The 14,179-nt window shown below is 41.5% G+C and overlaps 1 protein-coding gene across 1 annotated transcript in view; it reads left to right on the top strand.

Annotated features, from left to right (window-relative positions):
* Nucleotides 1–5,320: 5,320 nt before the first annotated feature.
* PIK3R1 (phosphoinositide-3-kinase regulatory subunit 1) overlaps nucleotides 5,321–14,179 on the top strand; it is a 62,124-nt gene continuing 53,265 nt past the window's right edge. Inside the window, exons 1-2 of the mRNA XM_005530080.3 lie at nucleotides 5,321–5,491; nucleotides 10,006–10,746. Of these exons, the coding sequence (XP_005530137.1) occupies nucleotides 10,413–10,746 (334 nt within the window). The 5' untranslated portion in view covers nucleotides 5,321–5,491; nucleotides 10,006–10,412. The remainder of the gene's footprint in view (nucleotides 5,492–10,005; nucleotides 10,747–14,179) is intronic.

The raw sequence follows: 14,179 nt of genomic DNA, 5'->3' as shown, positions 1-14,179 counted from the left end.
GTTGAAATGTTGGTATAGATGTCAGTGCAAAAATTATACAGTGCCTGAGAAAACTCCTAAAATTTCTGTTCACTCTGCATCACTTGTCTACACAGAAGACATGAGTTTTACATGGCTGTCAAACCTGACTTTTCTATCATTTAGCATACAAGCACTGAAAGAGCAGAATAGAAATTACTCATAGATTTCATAAAAAGCAGAATCCTTGTTTATGTAATTTTATATGATTGAAAGATAAACACAGATGTTGCATTTGAGATATCGTATTTATAACATTATTTTTTAAATTATGCTGTGCTTCAGACACAGAAAAAACATGTATTTCTTAATTCTTCTAGATTTTAAGAAGTTTCTTGAAAAAATGTGTATTTTCATACATTTAGTCAAAATTATGAGACTAAAGAAAAAAAAATAAATAAAAAGTCAACTTTTAGATAACTAAAAGTAGTCTGGGTTTTTTTTTAAGCAAAGTATTTTGAAGACTTTTCATGAACACAAGCTTGTGATCAGCACACAAAAATCTTATTTTCCACTACTTTTCTGAAAATGTGATCTAAAGCAGACTAGAAGAAATTCCTTGCTAAAAGATCATATTGCAGAAGCAAAGCCCTATTTTTTTTACAGCTGCTTGATATCTGAACTCATCTGGCTTTCAGATATCAGGTGGGAGCAGGGGGAACAAATTTTAGGCTGCTTTGATTCTCATGGGAAAATTTATTTAAGAGAAAGTATAGCTTCTCAGGGTTTGGGCCTCCTTCTGATAATTTGTATGTACGTCCACTTATCACAGAATCACAGAAGACCACCTATTACACTTCTTTGGCTCAGTCAGGACAACCAGTGTCTCTGCCAGGCAGATGTTTGACTACTTTCCTAAGAACATTTAATGATGGAGATTCCATCACCTCCTCAGATGCTTTGTATCTTGAAGAACAGAAAACAGCCTAACATGTCAACTTTGACATGTTCATAAACTGGAAATGTCTGTGAAGGCAGATTTGTCTGATTAGCTGAGATATCAATATTTATTGCTGATGTCAGAGTTTTGGCCAGAGAGAAACCATTCTATCCTTCCTGCAGAACTGAAATAAATTCAAACCAAATCACGTTGTGATGCCCAGCATGATTGGCATGCTGCTAATCAGCTTCCTTCCAGTTTTAAAATGGAAGTTGTCAGGCTTACTTCTCTGATTCATAATGAGATAGCAAGTTTTGCTTATTTCTTTCCTGAATTTCTCTGTCTTATTTTTAGCTCATTCTTTTCCTTTACATGCTAGAAAGCTTTTAAGCAGTAAAGGAACTTGCTTTTCATGCTACTGTTTTGACTTCTGAAACACACTTCAAGCTACATTTCTGAACAGCAATGTTTCCTTGTCCTGGTTACGACAGGAAAACATCTTCATTCACAGTCTTTGATGCCTGTCCTTTTTGTGATCCATTGTATTTATTTAGTACTTAATTCATGTCTACAATAAATATGGATAGCTTTTCCTGTTGTTTTCCTTACTCCCATTCCTTTGGGAATTTTACATGAGTCATTTAGCAATGTGTGCTAGTAGAACAGCATAACTACACTGTATGAAATAATTTTCATCTTTGTGAGTAAAATGGATGAATGCATTGATTCTCCTCCAATTTCTTCCCTCAAATCAGCTGGCTAAAAACTCCACTGGTGCAGGATGGTATGATACTATGTCATAAATCACAGGACCCTCTTCTGAACTCAGTAAATGGCATATGCATAGTATTCATCAGACCTAAGGTATATTTCAATAAGACTCCTCTGCAGTCTCTTCCACCTTTGTCTGTCTATCCCAGGAGATCAGATTCAGCACAGATAAAATCATAGAATTATTTAGATTGGAAAAGGTCCTTAAGGTCATTGAGTCCAACCATGAACTCAACACTGTGTATTAATCTAGGCATCATACTTCACAAATGGATTTGCTTTGACATCCTATTAGAAACAGAAGGAAATCTTCCTGCTTAAAATGTGCCAGTAAAGAAAAAATATGGGGCTTGTCAGTTGAAGTGGAAGAGATGCTATACTCTGGCAAGTCTGCTTTCCCACAAATCCTCTGATGAGCACATTTTTTCCTCTCAGTTTCCATACTTTAAAATTTCCTTTCTAAGATCTAGCTGAACTTTTTTTCCTAGAGGAAAGGGAGCTTCCAGTGTAGATCCTCTCCAGTGCTGCATGACCTTTACCACAAAAAGCTTACACAGACATGAGATGCAAAGGGTCATATCATCCAACTGATACCAGTACTGAAAAATTACCTGCTCACTTTTTTATTGAATTCTCCTAAGCAGCTTCTAGCAGAAATGCTCAAAAGGTCTCCTGACAGATAGAGACTACAGTTGTCTTAGCAAAAACATGTGTGTATGGCTTTTACCTTGATGATCCTGCCCTCTTACCCATATTTTACCCTTCTGTCTTCTGCTTTTCACTGACTGCTGCCTGGAAATTCCTCCTGTTTACATGCTGCCTCAATAACTTAACCTTTCAATTTGTCAAGAATATCCTTCTCAACAAACCCAAAACTAATCACACACATCTACATGCATTAAAGCCCACTGTAAACTTAATATGCAAAAGTTTTATGCAGTCCTTAAGACCTCTGAAAAGTACCTGATAGAAGAAGGAACAAGTTTTCAACTTGTGCATTCTCTGTTTTGTATCATAGGGTACTGCTTTGCAACATTCCTAGGACAAGCTTTGTATAACTTTCACCTACGAAGATTAAACAAAGGAAAATACTCCTCGAAACATTGGGGTACTGATGGGATCTATGGTGAAAGAGCTGGAGTGACCTTTAGACTGAAGTCACAATAGGTATGACAGCAAAGCCAGCAAGGGGAGCATCAAAGTTATTGCTACTTTTTCTCTTTTGGGTCCCTTTCTTTCTTTGATTGACAGAGAAAGCAGAAGGTGAGATGCTCAAGGTGAAATCAAAAATCAATTTCAGGGAAGAAAACTTGTAAAGAATAGTGACCCAGATGCCCCGGGAGGGGCAGAGGGGAAGCAAGAAGGGGGTTCTGGAACTTTCCCCGGAGACTTTCCTCTCAACTGAGAGATACCACGCCAGCAGGGAGGGAGCACAGACATAGACTCTAGCCCTGCATTTCACCTGTGGGACAAGTCTAGTCTCACCAGCTGAGAAAAACTACTTAAGAGATTTTTAGTTCCCCTAAATACCCATGGTTAGACCAGTGCCCAGGACTGGCATTCTAGCCCGCCAGTCTACCTAATCCCCTACAAAATCCATGCTGGTTTTGCCTTCAGCATTAGCAAATGCCAGAGACAGCAGTCTGGACAGGAAAAATGGAACATTATTTCTTAATTCTGCTGCTGCCTGCATTTTCAATCCTGAAAAAAAAAAAAAAAAAACCAACAAAAAATGCCCTATATGAGCTGACATTTCCCACAGAAGTTTTACTGTTCGCTATTTAAATTATAGCAATGCATTTGCTTGTGTACAAACAGCAATCTCTACTCCAACAGAAGTATTAGTTCAAAAAGTCATTCTGTTTCTTTAGGTTGCCAGATAGACTACTGGAGTAATTTTTACCATCTTCCAGGGTCTGGGTGCTGGACCTTCAAGACACAGCCTTTCAGGGCTCTTTCACACCCCCGCGGAGTCAGATCCACATCATTACCCTATAGGTGTTGGGTGCTGTCATCTTGTCCCACCTGCAGTCCTGAAGCAAACTGGATCTTAATGAATCAATGCAAAAATCATTGATGTGTCCCAAGAAACATCTTTCTAGTGACTCTTGGAAGCTTGAAAAATTAGGAACACAATGGAGAAACAAGTAAAATCCTCTGCAAAGAATAACAGGCCAGTGAAGAGCATCTTTTAAAGGCATTGTAACTAATTATTGATTCCCATATTTACCCTCATACTCAGTACAATGAAATTTTTTTTGTTTAGAACATTTTTCCAGATAAATACCTCCAAAATTCTAAGGATTCCAAAACCTGATCTACTGTACCAGACAGAAACTTGTAGTAAAACTGGTCCACTTTCTGTTGTCCATGATCAGATCATAAGCTAATCCACCGTTTCAGAATGTCAAATTGAAACAAGAAAACTCTTCCCTCCTGCCTGGAGTATACATACTCTTCTTCAGATTATTAAAGTTCAGACTGTCTTATTTTACAGATGTACGGTTTCTTATAAGGTATTTCAAGGCCTGATCCTTGCATTCCGTCTGCAGCAAACACTTTGGAAGTTCTATGTTATCTCTCTTTTGGCTTCTTTTAAACAGGTCAACCCCCTGTTTTTGTGTTCACACCATAGGCCTCCATGAACCTTTACCTAGTTTCTTGCATGGCTGCCCTCCCACTCCTTCCCTGCCGCCCTGGATGTGTTCTGTCTTTGCTTAGACCATTTTGTCTTCTTTTAAAGTGATAATCGTGGTAACACTTGTATATATACTTAGTATCTAGACAGAGATCCATCCCAACGCAGTAGATACATCTGCAGCACCACTGTCTTGCAACAACCTCCGGATGTTGTGCCACACCCTCGTGTTGTCAGATCCACTGGAGGTGGTGTGGCCCTTGCAGCAGGGAATAAACTATTTTATTCTGCACTGCACGGAGCCTTTCAAACTCAGGCACTGGTAATCAGTGGTATCAGCTGGCGGTCCGTGCTGCTGCAGACAGCTGCCACCTCCACCCAGGCTGAGGCTGAGGGCCGTGTGGTCCGAGGCTCCCGGTGGACTCGGCTGGCAGGGCCATGCGGAGGAGCGTGGCCACTGCTCAGCGCTGCCAGGCGGCCCCGGGCGAGCAGTCCCGCGGCGGGAGCCCCAGGCAGGCCATCGAGGGAGGACGGCTGGCTGGACTGCACGGCCCTGCTCCGCACACAGCCGGGCACGGTGGCTGGCTTTGTTCTGGACTTCACCAACTTCACAATTCACCAGCGTGACACACCACATTAATATGGGACGGGCGGGAAGGAAAAGAGAGGAGGAAAATCCCCAGCGAGGAACTAGGCAGAAGCACGTGCTCTTCTCGCTGCCGCCTCTCGGCCTGGACCGGCCTCCCCGGGCTGAGGCGGCGCCGGAGGCTCGTAGACATCGCTGGGCGCCGCGCCAGAGGACGGCGACCCAAAGGCCCCTGGCCACGGGAGGGAGCTGCGAGGAGCCCAGCGGCGCCCGGGCCGCGGGCCGGGCCGCGGCGAGCCCGCGGCGGGGCGGGGGGCGGGCGGTGCCGCCGTCAGTCAGCGGGCGCGGCGGGGCGGTGCCACAGCGGGTTGGCGGAGGAGCCGGGGGCGGGGCGGGGGCAGAGCCGGCGGCGGGCACAGCATCGCCGAGGCGGCGAGCGCGGTCGGGGTAGCGGGTTCGGGAGCGCGGCGGGACGGGTGCACGACGGAGAGTGGGACGTCGCTGCGGCAGCTGCTGCCCGGCGGTGGGAGGAGGTGGTGACGGCCCCGTCGCTCCTGCTGCCAGCGCTGCCAGCGCTGCCACCGCTGCTGCCGCTGAGGTAAAGCGAGTCCCGCTGCAGCTGGTGCTGCCCCTCGGGCGGCTGCCGGAGCAGGGGAGCGGGACGGGAGGGGGCGGTACGGGGCCGTGCGGCCGCCCGGGACCGGGGCAGCGGCCGCCCCTGCGGGGTGACAGTCCGAGCGGCAGCGCCGCCCCGCGCAACTTTTTCCCTCGTGCGGGGCGGGCTGTGGCGCCTCCGAGCCCTCCGGCGCGGCAGGCCAGGGCCGGCCGTCCGCTGTGGCCCAGGCCGAGCCCTGTGGATGGTGCAGCCTCTTTCCCCGGGGACGGCTCGGCCCGGCGCTTCCTGGACGGGCAGGGCGAGCGGCGCGCCGCGGCCACCGCGGGGCTGCCCGGGAGCCCTGGTCCCGGGAGGCGTGGGGAGCCGGGCCGGTGTCCGGGCCGGGATACAGCCCCCAGGGCGGCGGAAGGGGTGTCCGTAGGCAGCGCTGGTGCGGGAGCGGTCGGCGCCGCGTCCTTCGTGCGGGGAGCTCCGCCATCGTCCCCGCGCCGCCAGGGAGCGTCGGCTCGGTGCAGCCTTGCCCCGGCGGTGGAGGGGCTGCCCGGCCCCCGGAGAGCGAGCGGCTGCTGTTGGTGCAGGGCTCCGGAGTGGTTAACCTGCCGGCCTCTTCAGCGGCACGAAAGTTCAGACTGTACTGCTTTCCTAAGTTTTTTAATTATCATTCTTAATTTAATTATTCTACAGAAGTGGTCTTGATGTTTAGCTGCCTTCGTCCATAGTTTGCAGCCTTTATAAGGTCTTTGAGATGTTTCAGAATGAGATGTGATATACAGTGCTCAGAGTACTCTGAGCACTTACTCAATGTGCATGTATTTGGACTCGTTCAAAGACTTGTGATAGAATCTCCACAGCTTCAAAATAATTATTTCAGAGTGGAAGTGGTATAAAGGTATATCACGAACCTCACTTTCTTGAAGAAAATAGTGTTCTAATGTGGTACTTGGTTGTCTCCGCTTAGAGAGCTCACTTCAGAGAAAGCTGCAGTTTGAGTCACAGGTGTGTAGACACCTAGTGGGGAGAAGAGTCGGTCTGCAAGCAAACTTCCCCGCTCACCCCTCAATTCTCATTATTTCAGAGTCTCCCCGAGTATGTTAGTCAGCGCTTTTATCTACTAAGCTTATCTTGCAGTGGGAGGGAAGCTTGTGTTAGGCACTATTTCTCTAGTGGATTCTCTTTGGAATTAGTATTAGAGAGATTGCAGTGCAAGGAGATATGGGTAATAAATTTGTTCATATAAAGGTGAAGAAAATCTTTGCATATCGTTTTAGGGATGCTGTACCAGTAACCAGCCCACCCCTCTGGTATCACTGTGCATGCATATGCAGTGTAGAAGTTTTTATTCTCCAGCACCGAAGGCATGATAGCTTGTGTGGGAGGAAACACTTGGGTACTAGTGAAGTGGGAACCAGGTGTCATTTTTAACAGGGGAAGAAGGCAGAGAGAAGAGGAAGATATCATGTCGCCTTTCTTTTCCACCTAAATTTGTAGGAATGTCTTGAGTATTTTTGTTGAATTTTAAATTTTTGCTCAAATGCCCAACATAAAACATTCTGCTGAGAGACCGGAATTCTGCCTAAACTTAGGAATCTTTTAGTGGCATCAAGCTCTTAGGCAGTAAATAAAAAACAAATGAATATTGGTTCTCTTACAATATTTCTTCCTCCTTTTTCATTTTACCAGCCAAATGGAAATCCAGTAATACATTATCTCAAATATGAGTGTTTCTTCCCTGAAGTGTTAGGTTTGTTTGTTTTAATCTATTTAAGATGGTGTCCAAGCTATATATTTTAGAACCAACAGCTTAAGTTAGTTTGAGTCAAAATGCCTGTGTGCATTACTTCAGTTGGAGTCAAGGAAATTTTTTTTTCTATAGGATCTTAGCAAAACACTCTAAGAGGGCATTTTGGATACAGTGTGGTGTTACTGAGCAGTGTGGAAACTGATGTTTGTCCCTGTGTTAGGTCTATCTGCAAGGTTCTTGAACTCTCAGTTGATCCCTGAACCTGACACATAGTAACAATAGAAAAAAGCATGAATCCCAGAAGTTTAGAATGGCTGATTCACAGGAGTGTCTCCAGGTTCAGAAACCATAGATCAGGAGGTCAGATGCTGGGGACTCTGTACTGAGGGTGGTGCTGATAAGTGAGTATGAACAGGTACTGCAGCTCTTGAGCCCCAAGGAAAAATGGATCTAAGGAAACTTTGCTATCATAACTTCACTGAGTTTTTCTAATGTTTTGAGTTTTTAAAATATGTTTTAAAATTGTCATAAGAAGTTCTTATGTTACCACAACATTTCCAGTTCTGTATTTTCAGAAGATGCATAAATGTCAGAAGTAGTAATTTTAAATATATGGCCATAAAGTTTCTATGATATATTTGATAATAAAAGATCAGAGGAGTAGGTCAAGTCAGTTGAATTATGCAGTGTTTAGGAGACTTCATTGGCTGCCAAAATGCCCATAGGCAATAGGAGTTAAATAAGTAGTTGTAGCAGAGGACTTGTTGAACCTTCTTTAAAAAGAAAATAAATATTTCAGAGTATTTAAAGTAGTCAAAGTGGTAATTTTCTAGAAGGCTTTGCTATGTGCATAGTTGGTTTTGATTGGAAACATTTGTATTAATCATAACACTTGGATCAAAACTGTGTAAGTGCATTTTTTTCTCTTGCTACATGAAACAGGAGGAATCCTTGCTTTTGTAAAGGCTTCTCTGCTATTTAGTTGATACATTGATATTTGTACTTTTCCCCCAGTTTTTGTCAGTAGACTTTTCTCTGGTAGAAGAGGCAAAATTAAATATCAGTAAAACTAATGTTAATGGCAAAGCCTGTGATATTTGGTAGCATCAGGTAGGCAGCATAGTTCAGTTTTTCAGAAGTGGCTACAGGAATTTCTAATTAAAACTTTGGTGGGAGCTGGGCGCCTAATGCAAGTGGATAGATTTGCAAGTTGTTAAAACAAATACTTACATGCAAGCCTTTTGAAATAGGAAGTCTAATTCAGGCTGAGATAATTCTTTCCTACAACAAAAACTGGTTACAAGGGATAATAAGGAAGTTCTTCAAGAACTTAAGATTTTCTTGTGTTCTGTCACGAGAGATGTTGTGCAACATGCTGCAGGAACCTGATGGACTGAAGAGGAGCCACATACAAATTAGGGATCAGGTTCATTCCCTGGCACAGAAAGTCCATGTGCATTCTTATAAACGCTTCTTAGCTTGCAGTTAGTCATATTTCAAAAGGACTTGATGACTGAGACACTAGAAAAAATGGTGTGGAAAAGAGCTGTCAGATGTTCCCTGTTCCAGCCCTGTCTATTGGTGTCGCTTTACAGTGTAAAAAGAGTGTTTCACAAAAAAAAAGAACTTTCTATACACTGACTACATAGTACACAGTCAGTATTTTACCTGATGGTATTGCACGGCTCTCTCTTTATTCAGATGTAGTTTAGGACTTTCAGTGCAGCTTTGAGTAGTTAGTACTTTTTGGTTTCCAGTATAGCATTTCAAATTATGATTTGGTTTGTCTTTTTAAGTAGATGAAAATGAGTAACAGTTGAAATAATGTTTAGAAAGCTTTCACTGTTCTATATGCCTTCAAACAACTATTTTTTTAATAGATTTGGGTTTTAGTCATATTTTTTCTTTTACTTTATGGTTAAGCAAACTTGAGCCAAAAGTTCAGGCCTGTGTTCTCTTGCCTTTAATGTAATTTAAGCATACACCCTGATATTTTACTCCTGCTAGGGCTGCTTAGGTGGTCTGGGTGTGCCTGTTACAGTTGTTGATTGTTTTTCTAGTATTATACCATAAACACATTAAAAAAACCTGGAAGACGGAGGAGGAGTAAAGCCCCTCTTTAAAAAAAGAAAAAGGGGAAATATGGTCATCATCAAGTAAAAGCTCTTTTGAATCCTTGGTTCTTACACAGATTATGAGAAGGCATGTTCCTCCAAACAGTTTTTGAAATACAGGCTTTAGGATGGGGATTGTTGCCCATCCTCACCCTTGTCATGGGCAGGAGGAGACTGAGTATTCCATTGGTCAATGTTAATTGCAGTTAGCTCCTCCTCTGTCTTGATGGACCTTTTGTGGAGAAGGGGTGTGGCTGGCTGGCTTCAAGGAGATAATATATAAAATCCTGCTGCCAGGTTAGATACTGCACTAGAGGGATAGCTCCAGGGCTAAGCCCTCTGAGAGAGACTTTTCAGTAGCTGTAAGTTACAGGACAGGAAATGTGCCTCATACTGCAAGGGGTACAAATTTGGTTCAAGTAATTTGACATATAAATAATAAGTAATTTGGCATTATAAAAATGCAAACATTAGCTGGAGATATTTTTTGTGTTCTTGCTTGATTTTACTGTTACTAGATTCTTATGTGAGACACAATCTTTGCCAGGGTTGCAGAAAGCTTAAGTCAGAGGAAGAATACCAAGTTCACAATCATCAAGAGAATGTGAAATGATTTAATCAGATTTCTCTTCTCTTTCCAGGAAAAGCATATGTGCAGAGTTTGGTGGCAGAATCTTTAAGGTATGTGGGCAAATACATCTGAAGAAAGTGTGACTGGCTAAAGAGTTGGCTGAACTTGTGTATGGAGACACAGAAGTGCCGGAAAGCCCAGGAAAAGAACTAATTGGAAGAATATTGCTAGACACAGAAGAATTGGAACACTTAACTTCTGCGACAGACAGTGACAGAATAAATACATTGGTAAAAACATCAGCAGTGAAAAGGCATATTGGTGTTTTTTCATTCTCTGTTGGATTTTATTACTTAAGAGACATTTTCATCATCCCATTTAATTAATCTTGAATTTCTCTGTACATAAAACTGTAACTGGACAATTGCATTTTAAAACTGTTTAATAACACTTTTGAATGTTAAATCATTTGCCAAGATGAGTGCTGAGGGATATCAATACAGAGCTTTATATGACTACAAAAAAGAGCGAGAAGAAGACATTGACTTGCACTTAGGAGATATATTAACTGTGAATAAAGGTACCTTACTAGCACTTGGATTCAGTGAAGGGGAAGAAGCAAAGCCTGAGGAAATTGGTTGGTTGAATGGCTTTAATGAAACCACAGGGGAGAGGGGGGATTTCCCAGGAACTTATGTAGAATACATTGGAAGAAAAAAAATATCTCCCCCTACTCCAAAGCCTCGTCCTCCTCGGCCTCTTCCAGTGGCACCAAGTCCTGCAAAAGCTGAATCAGAGACTGAGCAACAAGGTCAGTATTCAGAAGGTGCATGATTTCAGATATTTTTTTTCACAGTCTTGTCTGAGTATATGTTCATATATATAGCAGCTGCTGGTCAGCTTTTTTAGTGTACAGCTCATTTCAGTCAAGTAAGCATTGTTTCTACGTTGTAATATTTAGCTCACACACTTTGTAGTTTCATGTGGTTTGTCTCGGGCACAGGTGACTTACTGTGAGGTACATCTCACAGGTTGGAAAGTATGGTTGCAATTCTCCACTGTAAAAACTTTAGTGGAAAATGAGCTGGTTAACATTTATTTTAGGTTTCTAAGAAAATGACAGAAGTGTTTCCTTCCATGGTTCATCAGACTCACTATCGAGAAAGTTCTTGGTGAGTCCAATACTGTGCATTCTAAATAAAAGTATGTTCTTACCACAAATTTCTTGCTAGCAGCACAAGGTATAGTCCGGTTATGGGGAATTACCTGTGGCATTAAAGATAAGAATGAATATTTTAAAATACACAATTAAATGATAATAAAGAGAAATTAATATTTATCACTTTGGGGGGTATGGCATGCAGTAGAAAAAATATAACCTTGTATGAAAAAAGCTTAAACAGAAGAAATATCTTCCTAAGTTGCTTTTTAATCTATTTACAGCAGTCTGTTAGGCAGAACTCAGAATTTTATCAGAACTCTTCCGATAAGAGAAGAAGCAAGTCTTCTCTTTTTATAATTGGAAAAGCTTTGGGGTAAAAAAACCAAGGGAAACAAAAAAAACCCTTTCTCCAAGTGATTTTGTTTCCTTTACCTACTGAAATTCAGATGGTTGGGTTTTACAGATCAATAAGCCAAGTTATTTTAGAATAGACTTTTTTCTTCAAATTCTAATACTTCATAAATTCTCTGGGTTTCTAGTTGTAGGTAATAAGAGTTCCAGTATGTGATCATGATTTTCACAGTGACATCATTGTAATGAATAGTATCATGACACTGTCTACACAGAAATGTTTGCAGCATCACTTGCAAATTTGTTGTATCAGTTCATCAACTTTCATCCCTCTGCCCATATAATAAGTTTATATTCAGCTGTGCTGATAACCAGCAAAGATAAGGGCAGAAGCATACAAAAAATGTATGTGGCAACCAAGTTAACCTGGCAGAAGCATTTCTAGGCTTGTGGGGACTTAATAAAGAATGAACCTGCACTGGTTTATATAGCGGTGTTCTGAAGCACTGTAGCAAGCATTACCTGCAAGTCTGCAGTGCCTAGATGTAAATAATTGTTAGGATGAAGTTGAGGGCAGATAAGGATTTAGTGGCGTTTTAATACATTTAAATTTTTATACTGTCCCTATCTCTGAAGTCCTTGAACTCTTAACTGCTAGAGCCTCATGTTAGAGCCTTATGTTTTTTCTTTCATTAGTATAGTTCTGAAAATGGAGTATTTCCTTTGAAAAGAAAAACTATTACATCTTTGATCATTCCTTGTATTGGATATTAATGTGGGTTGCTCAGGTGGCACTGACTCTTTTCTTAATCCACTTGTGGAGATAGTTGTCACCACCCAATGTAACTGCAGGATAGCATGGCTTTTTGGATAGATGCATCAAACATGACAAGTCATTTTGAGCAGCAGAGAACAGAAAGAAAATACCATTCTTTGCATGTGCGTGCTGTGGTGAAGCAACCAGCATCCCAGCTTTGATGTTTATTGGTTGAAAAGTAGCACTTTGTAACTCCTTTGGTTTCCATACTCATGCTTGCTCCATGCTTCTGCTCACAGCTCCATGCTGTGAGCTGGCCACAGCACTGGGCTGGGAAAGTCCTGGAGAGAATCTTGCTGTTTCTAAGTCTGCCCCAGGACTGTGTTTGTAACAGACATTTATGGGATTTTCTGCTGCTGGGAGTTACCTTGGGAAATTGTGCTGCAGATTTGGGGGGCTCTGTTTATGTGTGATCTCCTTTAGAGGTTTTAGACAAAGTACTATTTACCTTTAGACAAAGTACTATTTACATGCAATATATTTATTTTTAATACCATGGGACTGTGGGAATTGGAAACAAGAAAGTGTTCTGATTTAACTGGGAATCTTTATCTCTAAGTCTGCACACATAATCCTGCTGTGCTCTAAAATGTTTAAGAATCAGCTTGCAGTCCAACCTTGTTTTCTTATAATAATAAAAAAAAAGTATAAGAAAAACCACAAAAAAAAGTTTCCTTAGCTGGTTTTGAATTAAAGATTTTAAGCTTGATGTAAGAGGCTAGACACCTCCAAAATGCCCTGAGACCAGGGATTAGACACTCCTGAATAAAAATTTGAACTTCAGGCTTAATTACTGTTAAAATAAAGAAATCAGGAAAAGTAATTAAAAGTAGTCTCTTTACACATCTTTTTTTTCTGAAGAGACCTAAGGCAGAGAGTGCTTTGAATCTTAGAAACAAATTTGGAAATGTTGTACTGAAAGAGTATGATAAAAATCAAAATGAAGGTGAAATTTTTAAGTTAGCAGAATGCTACAAAAATTAGGGTAAAACCAGAGGTGAGGGCAGAAATATAGTTCAGATAAAGAACAATGCAGCAGTATATGTTTGACTTCCAAGTGGCTTCACTATTTTTGTGTATTTTATTTGGGGCAGGGAATAGCACAGTAACGTTGTCCAGCAGCCAATGTAATGGGCAGTAGGCCAAAAGATTCTTCCCAGAATACTTCTCTCTACACCCTTAGAGTGTATTTCAAATAAATTAATGTGTAGTGTGAAACTTGCCTGACCAAATGCAGTTAAGTTTACATTTTCACTACTTGATGAATCGAAAGTACTGTGGATTAAAATGACAAATTAATGAGGAACTGTAACTTAAGACTTCTTAAATATACCTCATTTATTTGTAATCTGTATACTTTTTTAATTCTGTAAAGAGTCAATTCTGTGTGTGCCCGTTGTGTATATGTTGAATAAGAGTATCAGAAACTTGAGATTTCGAAGAATATATATGCTTAATCAAAGAAGTTCCTTTAATTTTGCCCTATACCTAAGTTTATTTTTTTTGAAGAAAACAGTTTTTAATATTTTCAATTCTCTTTAACTTAATTATTCACTCTGAATGTTTTTTTCCCTTTGCTTTATTAAGCCTGATCACTTGCTTGTCAATGTCCAGATTGTTTTGTATTAGTTCTAATTTGCAGTATCTAAGCACAATGCTGCCAGTACTCACAATGGTGTATTACTCATACACAAATAATCATAGACATCTGAACACACTTTGCAGTCAATGAGGCTGGTGACATGGGCAGAGCTGCTCATCAGACCCCTGTCTTATGCAGTCAGTCTTAGAAACAGGGAGCTTCCTAAGTTAAAGTCAATCTGAAAACAAACCCCCCACCCCCTTGCTGGTGGTCTCAAATGCCATTGAAACACTTAAATCTTTCCCCATATTTTTATTTTATTAATGACTTAT

The sequence above is a fragment of the Pseudopodoces humilis genome, chromosome 4, assembly GCF_049639895.1.
Source record: "Pseudopodoces humilis isolate 2021_Gansu_Grassland_sample_001 chromosome 4, ASM4963989v1, whole genome shotgun sequence".
Taxonomy (NCBI): Eukaryota; Metazoa; Chordata; class Aves; order Passeriformes; family Paridae; genus Pseudopodoces; species Pseudopodoces humilis.
This window is presented reverse-complemented; position numbering and strand designations above follow the sequence as displayed.